This window comes from Crocodylus porosus, unplaced genomic scaffold, assembly GCF_001723895.1.
Source record: "Crocodylus porosus isolate Cpor-Errol unplaced genomic scaffold, CroPor_comp1, whole genome shotgun sequence".
In the NCBI taxonomy this organism is placed as follows: Eukaryota; Metazoa; Chordata; order Crocodylia; family Crocodylidae; genus Crocodylus; species Crocodylus porosus.
This window is the reverse complement of record NW_017728918.1, coordinates 37,171,614-37,189,210: the sequence shown is the minus strand read 5'-3', so window position 1 is coordinate 37,189,210 and position 17,597 is coordinate 37,171,614. Positions and strand designations below refer to the sequence as shown.

The window sequence follows — 17,597 nt, the reverse complement described above, 5'->3', positions numbered from 1 at the left end:
CTACCCAAGCTCATGTTTCTGTCCTGGCGCTTGGATGCAAAAGCTGCACCAGTTCCACTCCTTTTCTGCCTGGAATCTCCCCATTGATCATGCTGAGGGCTCCGCCTGTCTGCAAGCTCCAACAAACACCTGGAGCTTTGCTGAGTGGTGAGACCCTAACTCTTTTTTTCTCTCTGAATCCAGGAACCTGACTTTTACTTTCTTACTCCAGGCACAGCTTTCTAAGCCTGACTTTTCTTCTCTTACCCCAGGCGCAGCTTTTTAAACAGGACTCTCTCTCTCTCTGACTCCAGGAACCTGACTTTTATTCTCTTACTCCAGGCACAGCTTTCTAAACCTCATTTTTGCTGATGAAACTTGAGCTAGACTTTCCCAAATACCTAACTGAAACTATGTAATATTGTAACTGTTTTATTTGTCTCTCTTGTATGGCTATTACTACTGGTATCATCATAAGTTCATATACCTGGCAATAAATAACTTTTATGGTCAAGCTGATTACTATTCTCTCTCTGAACCTTATTTACTCTTTCTTCCCCTTGACCTCCCCATTTGCTCTGCAGCAATGCTTCTTTTACCTAAGCCTAAGATCACTGCAATGCTCAAAAGCTATGGTGGGGTCTGCTTATCAAGGGAGTTACTACTAGGACCATTGTGACAAGAGTTTGGGATGTGCTGAGTTTTGAGGTATCAGCTGAAAGTGCTGATCGGACCCAGCCTGCTCAGGATTACCTTGTTAGCGTGTGTGTATGTGTGTCTAACTGCATTTATTATTGTCCTGCTGAAATCAGGGATGAACTGAGTTCAAGGCATATGAGGGTGTTAGCCTGTCAATGCTGAATAACCTGGCCTGGCTCAGGCATGCTCTGTTAATCTGTGTGTGTACGTGTTTGACTGATTCGGTGGTTGGAGGAACCCAGCCCCATTGAAACCAAGTCCTGCAAGATAGCTCTATTGGGGGCGACTTGCAGAAGGAAAAAATACAGCTCCATACAGAAACACAAGTAACACAAGCAGCACATTGATAGACTTACAGAGACCCCAGGAATGTACCCCTAATAAATGAGTGCACCCCAAAGTGATGGGCAAATCTGGTAACAGGCCTTAGTTTGAGTGTATATGCCTATTCCTGCCTAATTGCTTAGCCTCTGCCCCCCACTGCAGCATATGTAAAGTCAGCTGCTGTACTGTACACAAAAGGGCAGTGCCCCCACATACACTGTGCATGGGAGGCCCCCACCTCAGCTGTCTTGTTGCTCTGCCCCATGGGCTCTGCTGGTGCTCCTGCTTCCTTGCTCCCACCAATGGATGGGAGCAAGGAAGCAGAAGCTGAGGGCAATAGGGGGAGACTAGAGACTCTGGCTGCACTACCAGCTAGAGTGTTAGAGAGAGTGATCGCCACCCATTGGACATCCCTACAATAACGTATCCCTGCACCTAAACCTGTTGTAGGGCCTGATAATCAGCAAAAAGCACACCAGCCAAGGTCACTTATATTTAAAACAATGGGTGGAGGAAGAGCGGATGCTACCCACCTTCTATGTAACAGTTTACTGTAGAACCCAGATTACTTGTATCTGGGTGGTTCCCAACCTGATTTGAGTGGCCTGTCAAATTAAAGATGAGCCACTTAGCTGATTGCTGCAGAATTTGCATCAAAGGACACCACTTCTCCACTCAGCTGGAGCTCACAAGTAGTTCCTTCCACCAGTTTGGAGTAGCAGTGTCCTTTTAAATATGTAAATGCCACAGCAAATAGGTGGAGCAATTCAGAGGTTCACTGAGGCTCTGTATACCTCCAGATACTTTGCAACAGATACTCTGCAAACCCTCACTGCTAGAGGCGGTTTACTATAGGAATATAGCTCTGTGTAGTATCTGGGTTCTGCTGTACTAGTTGGAACATTTACCTACTATGTGGGCTTGCTTGGCTTCAAGACCCTTCTCAGCCTGAGGGTGATCAAATTTACACTCCCTCCATTCCAGGAGACCATCACATTTATGGTGAGCTAATGTGATACCACAGATTCCTGCAGGTTAGGAAACTTCCTAAGGGGACACACAACTTTTAAGTGGACTATGGTGCCTGTACTAGTCACTTTAAGTGTTACAACATCACTTGGAATCTGTATGGCAGTAAGTTATATGAACCAGGGGCCAGATGCAAAAAATATTTAAGCATCCACTGAAATCACTTAAGGCTTAAAAACTTTTAATCACTTAAAAACTGCCTTCAATCTGGCCTTTGCCCCTTATGTAACAGAAATGGGTGCAACTTGTTAACTTCAAGAATTAGGTCCCCTGCGTGAAAATTACTATGAGGCAAGTCCTGTGCCAGTATGTATCCTTTAATATATCCTGTATTTCAATCTGTTCCTTCTTAACTACACCATGACCCTCTCAGTCCTTCTTGTCATTTTCCTAGTTTACTCTAAAGATCTGTAAAATGATGCCAGCTGGAGGTCACTCACTGTGAATTGCCATTCCTTTCTGAATGGAAGGTAATTACCCTTCTGTCCCCTTCTTTGCACAGCTCAGCTCATACCAGTTTCCATACGGTATAATTTCTAATGCAGCGACTGTTGATTGGAACACGTTTTGTGTTTTCTGGACCATAAGAGAGCTGCCTCCTGCTGCTCACATAAAACAATAATCTACATCATTTTAGGCTGGTAACCTCTAGCAAAAAGGACTAATATTAGAGATGTCTATGATCTGTTTATATTTCATTTTATCCAGAAACTTCTCATCTTTAGTGCTGAGCTTTGAATTCAGGCTTTGATTCTATGAATAGATTCGTTATCACAACAGCCTTTATCCTGAAGGAAGCAAAGAGCTAGTCAAATGATCATTGGTGATGCTGATGTACCTCTATATTCACCTGCAGCCCAGCCATGCTACACTGATCTGTGAACTCAGTAGATCTCCCAAGCTTTGCAGTATGGATGACAGCATACATATTATCCCTTTAAAGAAAGCTCAGGCTGTTAGAATTAGTGTGGCTAATTTACTAGGGAGCAGTAATTAACCAGCCACACTCTCCTTGGTTGTTAGTGAAAACACTATGATGCAGCGAATTCAGGACCAGATTCTCACCTGGGCTAGGGACAGATATTACACATGAACTGGTTTAAGTGATCAGAAACTGATTTAAAGCTGTAACAGAACAGATGTTCAGTGCAGATAAACCAGTTTGAAAATGGCTGAAACTGGTTTGGTTTGAGTCAAACCGGTTTATGCAATGTCTGTCCCAGACCTCTTACTGGTTTAACATAAACCAGGCTCTCCCAGCATCTCAGCATGACTGTAGGTTGCTTTCACCCTTCCCCTGGCCACTTCCTGCTAAGCAGGAATGCCCCCCTCCTCTCTGCCTTGATAAGAGGTGTCTGTGTATTAGGTAGAAGACTGCATGCTGAGTACTGCCTGTGCTGAATCAGCAGGCAGAATCAACAGGTAGCTGGTAATGTCTCTTTGTTGTTTTCTTAATAGGGTGCTAAACACCTAGTTGGGGGTGATAAACACTGTTATCAATCCCCTGCTGGGCTAATCAGAGTGTCTTGCCAGGGCCTGGCCACCCCTTCCCCAGCCCCAGCTCAGTACTGTGCAAGGGAAGGGAGGGCTGCTCTAGCACCCCCCAGCTTCCAGCCTGAGCCACTGCAGGCATGTGGCTACATGTCTGGTATGTCTGTGCAGTTACAAAGTGATTTAGCCTAGCCAGGTTAGATTAACCTGCAAAGATTGAACCAATTCAGGCTTTTTGTCTGTCCCCAGCCCTGATGAAAATCAGCATGACTCCTCTAAAGCTGATGAAGCCAGATGAGAATCTTTTGTAAGAAACATACAGCCAAGACCTTGACCAATCATGCAGCATAAAGTCCTACTGCAATTTTCACAAACCTTGGTTGATGGAGTAATTGTTCTGGGTAATCATATTCTGCCCAGAAGCATAACAATACAGCCAGGCTGTCAGGGCAGCCATGACACCTGAGGGCAGCGATGACTTCTGGCTGCCAGTGTGTTACTGGTACAATTGTGTCCCCTCTAAAGTGGCACTTGGTATGGCTGTACTGTTTACCCTGACCTAGTTATGCCACCCTAAACCTGAATTATAGCTTTGAATGAGATGAAGAGGAACCCCTTACTTTCTGGCTGAAATTTTGTTTCATTGTATTATGTGTTGGTAGACAACAGGTGTATTCTATCCATGGGGCATTGAATGCACTCTAGGGTGGTTGTAGTAATAGCTGGCTGCCTGTATATGGCAAGTTCCCATCAAGTTCAATGATGCTGATTCAGGACCAAACAGAGCATCTGTTGTGGATGCAAATTTAGTGAATGGTTTACAACAAAACACATACTGATGGGATGAAAAAAAATCAAACATACTACAGGCCCAGTCCTTCAGTAGTTACTTTCTATTAATTCCACTGGTAGCTTTACTTCACTGATGGCAAAGTTAATAACAGTCCCATCAAAATATTTCTTAACAGTAAGAACCAGCGAGCAGTGCCATTCTCAGGAACTTTGATTTATTAATCAGAAGGAAGAGAGGCAAACTTCACTTAATACCGTCAATCATTTTGTCTTAAAACCACAAGATTTTATCTTTTTTTTCGCCTCTCCCCCACAAAAAATAATAATCTTGCTATCTGTTTTAAACAGGTAATGCACATGCTGGGCAGGTATTGTTCTTACATCTTATTATAATAATTCTCTTGGGCACAAGTACTGCAAACACCCCCTCAGAGATAAACAAAGTATGCATAGTTTAGTTAATCAGATAATGGATGGCACTTCTGAATATGTAACTAGACTTTTATAGACAATCAAATTTCTTTCATTAGCAAGAAAATAAATATAAAAAGTATATGCAACATATCTATGATCAGAGAAATAGTTATCTAACAGTCTGTGTGAGTTTTCTGAGCCATCCAGTAATACAGAGTAAAATCTTATTTTAACACAGCCTTTGAAGCAGATAATTGGATGCTTTCCTAATGTGGATCATATAACTTACCATTCCTTATTAGATAACAGTACATGAAGGAAGGGCACTTTGGATGTTACTTTCTCAGAAATATTTTGGATACAATTTTCAGAACCCTGGCTGCTTAATTTCATGGATAACAAGTATGAAATGTGCATCTCCACTGTGAATGTCTTGTCAGGACTTTAAAAGGTTATACAGTAAATATTTAAAGAAAGACGGATTTCATATAGACAAATACTTAGGTCACATCTCCTGTCACACAAACAATAGAATTCAGCACTTTTTTTAGTGCACTGCACAGAGAAAGAAGTAAAAGGTAACAATTTTATTCAATATTGAAAGGAAGCCTAAGGAGGGAAACATTCTATCATATATTGTCTTGCACTCAAAGAATTATGTTCTTCTATAGATTAGTATCTTCAGTTGCTACAATTTTCCTATTACTGATAGCAGCTGTCATATTAATGAAAATAAAATTTAGAATTGAATTAGGTTCGTGAGGACTACCAGACCAATAACTCTACCTCAGCTGCTCTTCTGGCCCAAGGACTTCATATAGGTAATTGACAATGCAAAATATGAAGCCCAATCTTGCAAGCACTCTGTGTGTAAAAAGTATAGGTTCAGACCTATATTTTACAAAATGTATTCTTTTTCTCATAATTTAGATTTATTCTCTGTTTAATGCTTTTCTTAAATTTGGAAAAAAGTCAATAAGACTAAAATAAGACTTTGCCCTGTGGAAAAATACCAACATGCCTGAAACTATATTTTTAAGACACTACAATTTAAAAAGGAAACATCATTTTAGACTAAATGTCCCTTTCTCTCTCACTTTGGCTGAACTGTAGCTGCATGGATCTTCCCTCTTCCCTTGGTCTGACCAAAGGAATTTCTTTCCTTGAGTTCATTCACATCTCTCCTGACTCCTGGCTTCAATCTCAAACCTATGACTGCACTTCAGTGAAGCACCCAATATCTACCTGAGCATCCTCACCTCAGTGAGCTCAAGTACTTTTTCAACTTTTCCTCTCATCATCTAAGTGTCTGTTCTGTATAATAACACCAGTCTCACCACTGTCGGACTGAGCTTTATCTTCAGTGCATTCGACCTTACCACATACATTCCTGAAACTTATTTCAATTTCTTCCATCCTATTTTAACTCTTTCTTACTTTTGCTTAACAAGTGCCTTCACCATTTAATGTAGGTCCCCCACCCTGGAATATTCATAACTATTGCTTTTCCATCCACATATGTGACTGGCCATGCCTTCTGTTTTTCCAGCATTTATTTTTAGGCCACCTTTCTTCAGATACTTCTCTTCTTTTCCCTCTATTGTTATAGAGGATAGCCTACAAATAACAGATCCAATGACAGAACTATTTAGCACACCTATTGTAGTAATAAACCAAAATGAGTTTAGCACTGAATCCTTAATGCAACCCAGTCTTGATGTCAAGGTTTTCTGTCATTCTCCATGAAGTTCTGACTTCTCTCTCCAATTGCTCCTTCAATTCTGACCATCTTTTCTGACACTCCTTTCTTAAGCAAGTACTAGTGCGTTATCTCACAGGGATCTCTACTGAATGCTTTAAAGTCCATGAATGTGTCATATAGTTTCTTATGTCTCTTTGGGAATTTTTCTTGCAGTTCTCTAATAACAAGTACTGAATCCATGGCTCCTTTACTTTGTACAAATATGAGTAAGTTTGTGAACCTTTCAAAGACTTTAATTAAACATTCTACTGGTTTTATTCATGTATAGTATTCACATCTAAGGGTGAAGTTACATCTTACACTTACACTATATTAATAGCACTTAAAACACAAATGTCTACATGTTAAAGTTTGCTAATTCCTGCTAAGTGCCCTCTGAGCATCTCAAAGATATGCCTCTTCAGGTGAGGGTTAACTTCTTTCCATCTCTATCATGCTTTACATTTTGCAGTCCATCATTGTATATCCTTCCACTTCAGTATCTTTTTCTTGGTATTTTCATACACTTCTGCTGTTCTCAGCATTTTCCAGTTCACTATACTTTGTTCAATTTGTATAGCTTATTCTCACAGCTTTACCATCTTTTCTCTGTAATTTTTAATATTTTCTCATTTCATACTATAATTCTCCCAATCTGTCCCTCTCTTCTTCCCTGCCACTATGTCCACAACTAGAAGTCTAGGTTGAGTTGTCATCCCTTGCTGTATGACTGTGCTGTTTATGAGCTTTTTCCTATGGCCTGGCCAAGAGATAATCTATTTGACTTTTGGAACCACTCTTACAGGTGATGAAATGCTCCTCTCTTCTGAAATGTAGTATGAGCAATAAATAGGTGTAAGCCTTCAGCCTTTTCCAGGGTACTCTCTTTTCTTCCTTACTCCTAACTCCATATCCCATTCCTTCATGCACTACTACAAAACCATTAACGTATTTTCCTATTATTGTGCTTCCTCTCTGATATTTCTCTCACTTAATCCTCAGGATCTCCTGAACTGTTCTCCCTCTTTCTTTTCTCTGCCAACTTGTGGTTTATACCCTGATATTATGTTGGAAAATCTGGTATTGCTAACTTAACATCCATCAACCTGGGCAGATAACTGTTAGAGCTCTGAAAATCATTACATTTGCCTGTTCTAGAGCAGAAGCATCACATTGTGTGTGCAGTCTGCAGCAGCTCTTCCTAGTAGAATGTTGTCTTTTACTGTTACTTTCAGTAAATTATATTATAATTTGTGGCCTCTGGCCAGTTTGTTGATCAACTTACCAAACAGCCAAACTCCACCTATCAGTCACGCTCAGAAACTCAGTCACATGATTTTTAAGGCACCTTAATTCCATTTCTTTTCTTGCCTTTTCTACTATAAAAAATCTGTTATTCTGTTCTTGCTCCCAGTTCTCTTGCACTACTGACTTTCTATTTTATATTAGGACAAATATGGGCCATTATAGTAAAACTTTGGAACTTGTACAGCTGGATGATTTACAGCAATCAGATACATTGTTAGGTAAATCTGACTCCAAACTAGAATGCTAAGAACAAATGTTGTGCATTTTAAGTTTTAAACTTGCTTCAATTATCCAATAATATCCAGAAACATTGGCTTACCAGATTTTGTTGACAAAGCCAATAAAATTGCTGGAATTTCTGAGACATAAGGAGCTGAGCGCTTCCAACAGCACTTCGGATCTTACCTAGAACTGAAAGGAGAAAGGTTGTTGACAATGGGTGCCTTGAAAGTCAATGCAAAATTATAGTTAGATAAAAGAAAGATTGCACTGTTATTCTATTATTTCAGGATATTAATACCTAGTTCCATGTCTTTTCAACAAGACATCTGGAGACTCTGTGGGCCCCTATTTCCATGGCATCAATAAAAGAATACATTAATAACTGGAAATACCATAAGGAAAGGTTGATATAGGAAGGGAGGGATCAACTACAACTGTCTCTATTAAAGAAATCAAAGGCTTGAGAAAGTATTGGATAGTTTGTGAGTTTGCCACCCATGTTTAATTTTTAAGAAAAAACACTATGTATCCGGTAAATGACTCAAAAACAAAGCTCGGTCCTAAACAGGAGCACTCCAAAAATATTTTGTAATTGACTTCCTTGTATGACAAAGTACTTATGTACTTAACTTCAAATAATTTAACTTCATATAATAAACTTAACTTCAAATAATTAAGCAGGGCTACTGAAGTCAGAGAGACTAAGGGATTGTCATAAGCGCTTTTCCAAACTCCATAGTACATCATCGTTTTTAGCCTTATCTCACAAGCATAACTTTTCTAGTTTTCTTTTGTAAACACAATTAACAACCCGGAGATCCACTCAAGCCTCCATTGTGGAATACGATTAATCATACTTTTCATAAAACAAGCAGTCCATTTCTGCGTTCACAGCCTCTGTCTTCAAAAGAAATCTACACAATACTTTCAGGTGGTGTGCCTGGGAACAAAAATTCAGAACTTTATTGGGCATTAAAATTATGGACTTAACAGAGACATTGGCTTTATGGCTCACCGTAAGGGCCGTGTTACATGTTAAATGTCACATGTGTTAAATGCAGTTAAAACACAAGCATCCACATGTTCAAGCAAGAAAACATGTGCCAAGTGCACTCATTCTGCCACGTGAAGTGTATCTCCAGACTGTCTTCAGGAGGCTGTGTTATGTTATCATCTGACAGCTCCACAGAGATATTATGAGCAAAGTCCAGTCCTCCAATATCCAAGAGCGCACTGAGCCCAGCCCCTCTACTCCCATGGATGAACTATCTACCTGCCAGTGCTCTTCTGCCCAGTGAAGTGGTACCAGCCCTAACCTGACACTGCTGCCCGTCCCTGAGGGACCTTTGCCACTGCTCCAGGGCAAGTGGACTCACGGAGTGATTTTACATTAGCGGCAGAGTGGACAGGGAATGATCTGGCTCAAGTGGGGTGGTGCGTGGATGAGCATAACCTGCATCTGAGGGCTGCCTGAGCTGGGAAGGGAGACACTCCCACCCCTGCCCTGCTGGCACACCAGCCTTGCTAGCTGCTCTGCTTGCCTGCCAGCCTGGCTCAGCCAATAGCTGGAGAGAGCAGTAGGTGTGCCTGGGCAATGTAGTCTGTGGCATGACTGCTGGGAGACCTGCTGACTAGCCCTCTAGTGGCAAGTCATTGCTGTGCAGGTCACAGATTGTCAGAACTCTTCATAAACTTACTGTGCTACTGCTCATAGCTTGTACTAACTTTAATAGTATGTAACACTCCCAAGATTTAGCATGTGTGAACGGTAACATGTAGCAACCCCTCTAACTTAACCTTTCACCTCTGTCTCTAACTTCTTGGCTCCACAGGTGATAACTGTTTACTTTCAATTCAAGTGGTCAAATTCATTAACATAATTAAGTTAAACTAAAGTAATTGTTCTAATTTGCACTTAGATTGAACTGTGAGTGTTTCTTTCCCACACTGGATGAAGGGTGTTTAAAGCCTGAAAGCTTGTCTGCTGTTTTTCCCACCTATACAAGTTGCTTCACACCTACTCCAAAGCCCACAAGAATCAATAGGAATCTGTATACCAAGATTTGAATTGACCCTAACTACAAGGGCATTTCAGAATAACTAATGGCATTTTGAAATAAAACTATTTTGTGTGTAATGTTCCTCATTTACTGGACCACATTATTTTGTAATGTAATCACCCTGCTTTGCAACACAGGTATTCCAGTGAGTCACAAGTTTCTTGATAGCATCTTTAAAGAAGAAGTTTTTTGATTGGTGTGACAGCCACCCCTGTATCATGAGCTGCACTTCTGCATCACTGCCAAATGTGTGCCCATGAAGGGTCTCCTTCTACAATCCAAACAAGTGATAATCACTTGGAGCAAGATCAGGACTGTAGTGAGATTTCAAAGCCCAGTCAATGAAAAGTCTGGACGGTCCTCTGTGCACTGTGCAGCTTTATATTGTCAAGTTGGAGAAGAGTACCTTACTTGAGCTCTCCATGCTGTTTGGTCCAACTAGCTGGCTTCAGGTAGTTTTGGAGAAGGTAGTAGGTGTTGCTATTGATTATAACCCCATGCTGCATGGACAAGAAATGGTCCAATGTAATCCCAAAACAGGATGAGCAAGAACCTGCTAGAGTGTGGCTGAGAATGGATTTTTTTTAGGAAGCAGTGATGATGTGTATTTCTACTGTATCCTCTGTCTTTAGGTCTCAGGATTGTAATGGGGAGCCCAGATTTCATCTCCAGTGATGATGCATGAGAGGAACCCCTTACCTTAATCTCATACATGGTGCAGAAGTTATACACATCCATCAGTTGCTTTGGCATTCAAAGGGCACACATTTTCTAGTAATTCAGGTGAGCATGCCAAATGGTGTGGATACTGTCAGCCCATACACCTACTTCAGCCACTAGTGAAGGAATGCTCACTCAGCTCTGTTTGCACAAAAAGTCATAGTGACTTTGGCAATGTTGTCCTCTGCTGTGGCTGTGCTGGCATGTCCTTTCCAGGGTTCATCCACTATGGACATCTGGCCATTTTTTAACTTCTCAATTCACTCATAGACATTCTGTTGAGCCATACGGTTCTCACTGTATTTTGTCACAATCCTATGGTGAATTTCACTAGGCAGTACACCACTGGCCCACAAAAAACTAATGCTAGAATGCTGTTCCTTGGTGTACACTGACAGCTTCCTGGACATGTTGTTTACATGCTCAGCACCATCACACATGTTCGGTATAAAATGATTGGTGCATTCAACAATGATGTCATTGGTTCTCCTGCTGTTTTGTAGTTTTCCACTTTGTCACAGACATACAGCATAGGCAGCCATTTTGCTGGTAGTTTCTGAAACACCTTCATATATACTATAGGTAACAGATGTTCATTAACTATGGATATGCCTGGTTTACTGTCAGTACTTTAATATTCTATGATTAATTAAAATAATAGATCTTTCTGGAATATATCTATATTTATCCATCTCTCTCTATATCTTTTGGCTTCATCATAGTGAACAGCTTCATTATACAGTAAGTTTTCTGACTTGAAGGCTAGGGACAGAAATTCAAAAAGCCTAAGTCTGAACTGATTCAATCTTTGTAGGTTAGTCTAACCTGGCTAGGCTAAACTGGTTTGTAAGACATCCCTGCTGGACTGAAGAAATGCCAGCACATGCCTGCAGTGGCTCAGGCTGGAAGCTGGGCGGGGGGAGGGAGGGCACTACAGCAGCCCTTCCTTCCTTTCCATAGTACTGAGCTGAGAGGGGTCATGGTCAGGCCCCCACAGGATGCTCTGATTAAGGAGGGGTTCCCTGCCCCACTTCTGAACAGCCCAGCAGGGAGTTAATAACACAGTATTTATCATCCCATACACAATGTTTATCAGCCCATTAAGAAAACAACAGGCTCTCTCATTAGTTCAAGCTCTTCTTAAACATCTTGTTCCAAGGAAGGAATGGAGGGGCGTTACCAGCTACCTGCTGATTAGCTCCAAAGAGCCCTAAGCCAACACTGTCCTGTATGCCTTTGTCCCGCCTCCCAAAGCACAGACCGTGGCCATCATGTGGTCTGATAGCTAATGCTGAGAGGTGTCTGTGTAAGGTAGAGGGGAGGGGGGAACCCTACTTGAGCAGGGAGTGGTGTAAGGTAGACAGGGGAGCAGCAGGAAGCCAGGCATATGCCCGTACCTTCAGTCTTTGACGGAGCTGCAGTCAAGGAGCAGAGGGGAGAGGCCAGCCCTTCTAGGCTGGGACAAAGAGCAGAGCCCCACCCAGAGTTGCAAAGCATCTCAGATACTGGGGGATTCTGATTTAACTTAAACCAGGAAGGGATCTGGGACAGACATTGCATAAATGTTTGACCCAAATCAGTTGTCTGATACTACCTTCAACCAGTTTTATCTTAAACCAGTTTCAGCCATATTCAGACTTGTTTATGTGCACTGAACATCTGTTCTGTTACAGGTTTAAACCAGTTTATGATCACTTAAACTGTTTAATGGGTAATGTTTGTCCCTAGCCTAAGAGTATATACAAACATAGTATTTCTCCCAGGAGAAAGCTTTCTGTTATACCGTCCATTGTCCCACTTTAAGTACATGTGAAGTATGCAAGATAAAATGTGTTAACACTTTTTCCTGGAACAACATCTGTAAATTAACTGAAGCTCATTCAAATTAATTTCCAATCATTCTAGGGACAAGTATATCAGGCTGTGTGTGCTGTCCTCATCCACCTAACGGCAGAAGAGCAGCAATCCAGCTTGGAAGGTCTATGTGTGTAAAGACTATGCTGCTCCTCTTTTGTCCAGGTTTTTGGCTTGGATCAATCACAGCCACCTTAATTAGACCTCTATTCACTGTCTAACTGTTCTTTATATTTAGAACATGAATAAACATTTTAAAGAAAATATTGTTGATAAATGCAACTTTCCTAATCCTTCTAAAAGAACACAGGCTTCAAGCAAGCCACCCCAGAATTTTCCCAGACCAAACTGCATTTCTTCCTATATGCTGCAATAGAATTGAAACAATCCAGGTATTTCTGAGAATTTTAAATCCACTTTTTTTTTTGGACAGGAATTTTTCTGATATCCAACTCCAACCTTATCTCTTGTTCTGAACCATTCTTGGAGGAGAGGAAATGATATCTCAGCAGTGCTGGAAACGATGGAATGATACTGTAATACTTTACCAGAAATTCATTGTAACATCCTCTATAAAATGTCATCCTTTGCCATAGGTTTTCTAGAATGAGTGAAAAAGATGGTTTGGCAAACCGTGGGAGAATTCTTATAGTATCAGGAATTACATTTTTCATCTGTTTTATTTCTATGGACATTTAGGGAGAAAAACTAGGAACATTAAGGCACACACAGCGATAGAGCAAGCAAGGGGCATGAAAGGAAACAACAATAACAAAAATAGTCTATATGTTAGAATTACTTTAGAAGCCAAAGTAAGAAGGAAAATATAGTCCCTTAATTAAAAGGCATGAGGAATTTAATTATGGATGATGTAGAGAAGGCTAAAACATTAATGGCTTTTTTTAGTTCAGTCACGTCAATTGTTAGATACCTAGCAGAGTTACCAAGGATAAGGGAGGAGATTATCAGCCTAGAGGAAGGTAAAAACAGGTTAGAGATTACTTAGAAGTGCTGGAGGTTTTTAAATCAGTGGGGCTGAATTATTCATGGAATTGGCTGGGGTTATTCCAGCGCCATTAACTACTACCTTTGAAAACTAATCAATGTCAGTTGAGGTCATGGAAAACTGGAACAAGGCAAATATAGTGCCCATCTTTAAAAAAGGATACAAGGTATAACCTCAATACCTAGCATGCTTTTGGAGCATATCATCTAGAAATTTATTTCTAAGTACCCTGGAAGATAACAAGAAGATAAGCACAGTCAAAGCAGATTTGTCCAGGGCAGTTCATGCTGGACCAACATGATCTCATTCTATGACAATCTGGTGCAAATTTGTTGCAAAACAAGGCAAAAATATGGTCTGTATTAACATAAGTGTTACACATGAGTCAAGAGAAATGGTTCTTCTACTCTGTTTAGGGCTGCTGAGGCCTAGCTTTGAGTCCTGTGTCCAGTTTTAGGCACTGCATTCAAGAATGATATGGATAAATTGGGAAGAGTCAAGAGGACAGCAACAGCAACAAAAAGATTCAAGGTCTAAGAAATACAACATACAAGGAGTGGTTAGAAGAACAGGAATGTCTGAAAGAAAGAAGGCTGAGTGGGAACTGCTCAAATACAAAAGACTGTTATAAAGAGGATGACAATCTACTATTTTCTGTGGCCTGAGATGACAGTAGTAGAAGTAAGAGTCTTCAATTTTAATAAGAGAAATTTGTCTGGCTCTCATGAAATCATTCTCACAAGGGTGGTTAAACACTGGTACAGGTTACCTGGAAATGTTGTGGAATCTACATTACTGGAAGTTTGTAAGTGCAGGTTAGGCAAACACTGTGCAGCAATGGTTAAGACAAGGAAGAGCCTGCCTGCCTTGAGCAGGCAACTGGATTAGAGGACTCTTCCAGACCTGTTTTTCTAGGATGATTCTAGGTTATGTTTGTTATATGCAGTAGAGAGAACATTTCAGTTTTGCTTCCCAGTACTGTATAAATTAATGTATGCACCATGCAATCATAATCCCATAGTCATCAGTAATAGAACTGTGTGAATACTGATTTTTTTAGTTTCGTATGTCAATGAGAAATTTTATTTTTTCCATAATTTTTGGCGAATTAAAAGAAATGGTGGAAAAAAACATTTCATTTGATTCAAAGCAAGTTTTTTTTAAACCAGTTTTCATACTTTTAATTTGTTTAAAAAAACCAAATGCCTTGATTTCCCAAAGCAGTGAGGATGGGGGGGGGGGTCTCATCCCTCCATATGCTATGGCTCAGCAGTTAGGAGACTTGTTTGGGATGTAGGAGTTATGGTCCACTTCTCTCTCAACTTTCTTGCTGAAACTGCCACATTGTATCAGCTACTTAAATATTCCTTTGAAAGAGAGATTATGAGACACTAAACAAACTTCCTGGCAGAGGACAGACCTCACTTTCTGTTGAGAGAATATTTACACCTGGGTTTCTTGTATCCTAGGTGAGTATAATAACCACTATGCAGGACCTGAATAACTGGTACTGAAGCTCTGAAAATGTTTTGGGTCAACCAGAGACTATTTGAATAACTAGACTGACTGAAATTGCATTTTTATATGAATAACTTATTCACCCCTCCAAAAATACTGCTTAGCCTCGCATGGTTAAATTATCAGCAAGATACTTACTCATACATGTAACTTTAAGCATGTGGGTTTTCCATTGACTTCAGTGGAATTACTCATTCCCTAAATGATGAGCATGCTTGTTTAATTGGGCCCATTGGCAATGAAGAAATCAGCCATAATAATAATAATAAAATAATAATAAAAACTTGTTATAGCACTACTTCCAGTGAACAAATATGTAGAAGCAAGAGTCTACAAAAAGGGCCCCAACTTACTTTTATATAGACATGTAAATAAGACTTAGTAAAATACAAGTTAGAATCTCTCATAGTTATGCTACTCAGATTCACTGTAATTAAATTAAAGTAGTAAAATACTTAAATTCATAATCTTTAGCATAATGGACAGGCAAAGCCTTGTTATTAATTTCATGCATTGGGGAGTAATTCTGATGAGTGCAGATTGATTATCTCCATGAAAGGATGATGAATACTAGTGAGTATAGAGATTGAGATGTTTAGCAATGCCTGGAGAGTTTGTGTCTAAGAAAATGATAAAATGAAGCAACATATATATCAATTCTGTAAAAGAAGAAACTGCATAGCTAATCTCTTGATATCAGAAAATGGTCATGCAGCCTTAACTCTGCTCCATCATGCATACAAATTACAAAACAATCTTTAATTAATTAAATGACTGCTCTTAGGAAGTTCTGTTTAGGGGTCCACTCCTAATCATTCTTGGAGTTGTACCATTGACTTAAATAAGAACAGGCTCTAGTCCAACACAGCTGATAAAGCCAGCAAAGCTATTTGTATATAATAACAAAAATAAATGCGGCCTTTTCACAAACATGGAACATTTTACATGGGTGTAGGAAAAACCATATGCTATATCATAATATTTATGAAATATTATGAACTAATATAATAAAATCCAGCTTCATATCATATGTGCAGCACTGGGCAGAATCAAGGTTACATGGATTTACACTGAAATAACTGAGATCCGATTCAGATTCCAAAACCACTTTGAGTCGTTAAAAATGTTTTCTTCAGTTGTACCACTAATATGCCAAAACGAGGAAACTTCCAATAAAAATCAGTTTCTGATTCCTTTAACACCAGTACAATTTTTTAATTGTCAGGCATTCATTAATGCTTATTCAAATAGCACAAACACATGCACAAGATCACTACTATGTGTAAGAATTTTCAAGTTTACATTTAATTTAAAATAGATTTTTGATTTCCTATGCCTGTAGATAAATTAGGTTCACTATTTAACTGGCAACCTTTTTAAAATTTAAATCTTCTCCTAAACTGTAAGTCTCTTCCTCAATTCACATAATTTTTAGCCCTATGTATAAGCTGACTATTGTGGCATGGCATTTTAGTGCAGCACAGCTGTCATTTCAGTACGTCATATAACTGTCAAACATGTCTATTTTATTAAAACAAACCACAGAATGGAAAGATTAAAACTATATGACATGTGTCAGTGATGTGATTTAGAAATCACAGAAATTGGCAGGAGTTTTGCCATTGATTTTAATGAGGGGAGGATTAGGGCCACAGCATGATACACAAGGTCCAGTACAAGGCCTTGGTTGCAGCAAAGCATTGATATTTTAGCTACCATTTAAAAATGAAAATGGGACAGGGATGGCACTATCTCAAATCTGCAGTGAAATCTTGCAGGACCCTCACAAAAGCACGACATACTTAATTTTATCACAAATAATCCTATGGGCTCTTGGTGCTATTGAAATGTTACTTAAATTACAAGTTTCTATATGTTAATCTTTGATGCTATCTATTGCCAAAAAGCTTTCATAATGGAAGCTTTGTGATTAAAATGATACTCTGTATCAGAAGGGTCTTGCAGCCTCACCCCAGAGACCCTTCCAAGGGTGCCCCATGGCCTAACCCCTGTGCCAGCTGGAAAGCAAACGCCCCTCCTCCTTCCTGGAATAGAGCAGATGAGCATACTGCAGACAAGCAGTGCCCACAGATGTTCCCCGCACCCCAGCACTTCCTGCCCTGACTTCCCTGACTCTGCTGTGTGCACACGTGCAAATGGGTGAATGCGAGACTCAACCTTTCTGCGAGACTCCACCTGTCAGCCCAGCTCATTCCCCCACTGCTCACATGCTCAGAGTGCCCTGGCATCTTGGCTGAAAATCACTGTTGTAGGTGTCTGGTAATTTCTTTCTTGAGAAAAATAAGCCAAATGTGGAATTTAGGCTCCTTCTGCCTCCCTGTAGTAAGGCTTGGGCCTGCATGGTTATTAACTCCCACAATTCCTAGTGCTGAGGATACTCAGCTAGTATCTAAACTCTCTGGTCTCCCTTCTATTTCAC

General features: G+C 40.1%; 1 protein-coding gene across 1 annotated transcript in view; it reads right to left on the bottom strand.

Annotated features, from left to right (window-relative positions):
* DLGAP2 (DLG associated protein 2) overlaps positions 1-17,597 on the bottom strand; it is a 162,946-nt gene that overhangs the window by 15,877 nt on the left and 129,472 nt on the right. The window contains exon 8 of the mRNA XM_019537482.1: positions 8,097-8,188. Within this exon, the coding sequence (XP_019393027.1) occupies positions 8,097-8,188 (92 nt within the window). The remainder of the gene's footprint in view (positions 1-8,096; positions 8,189-17,597) is intronic.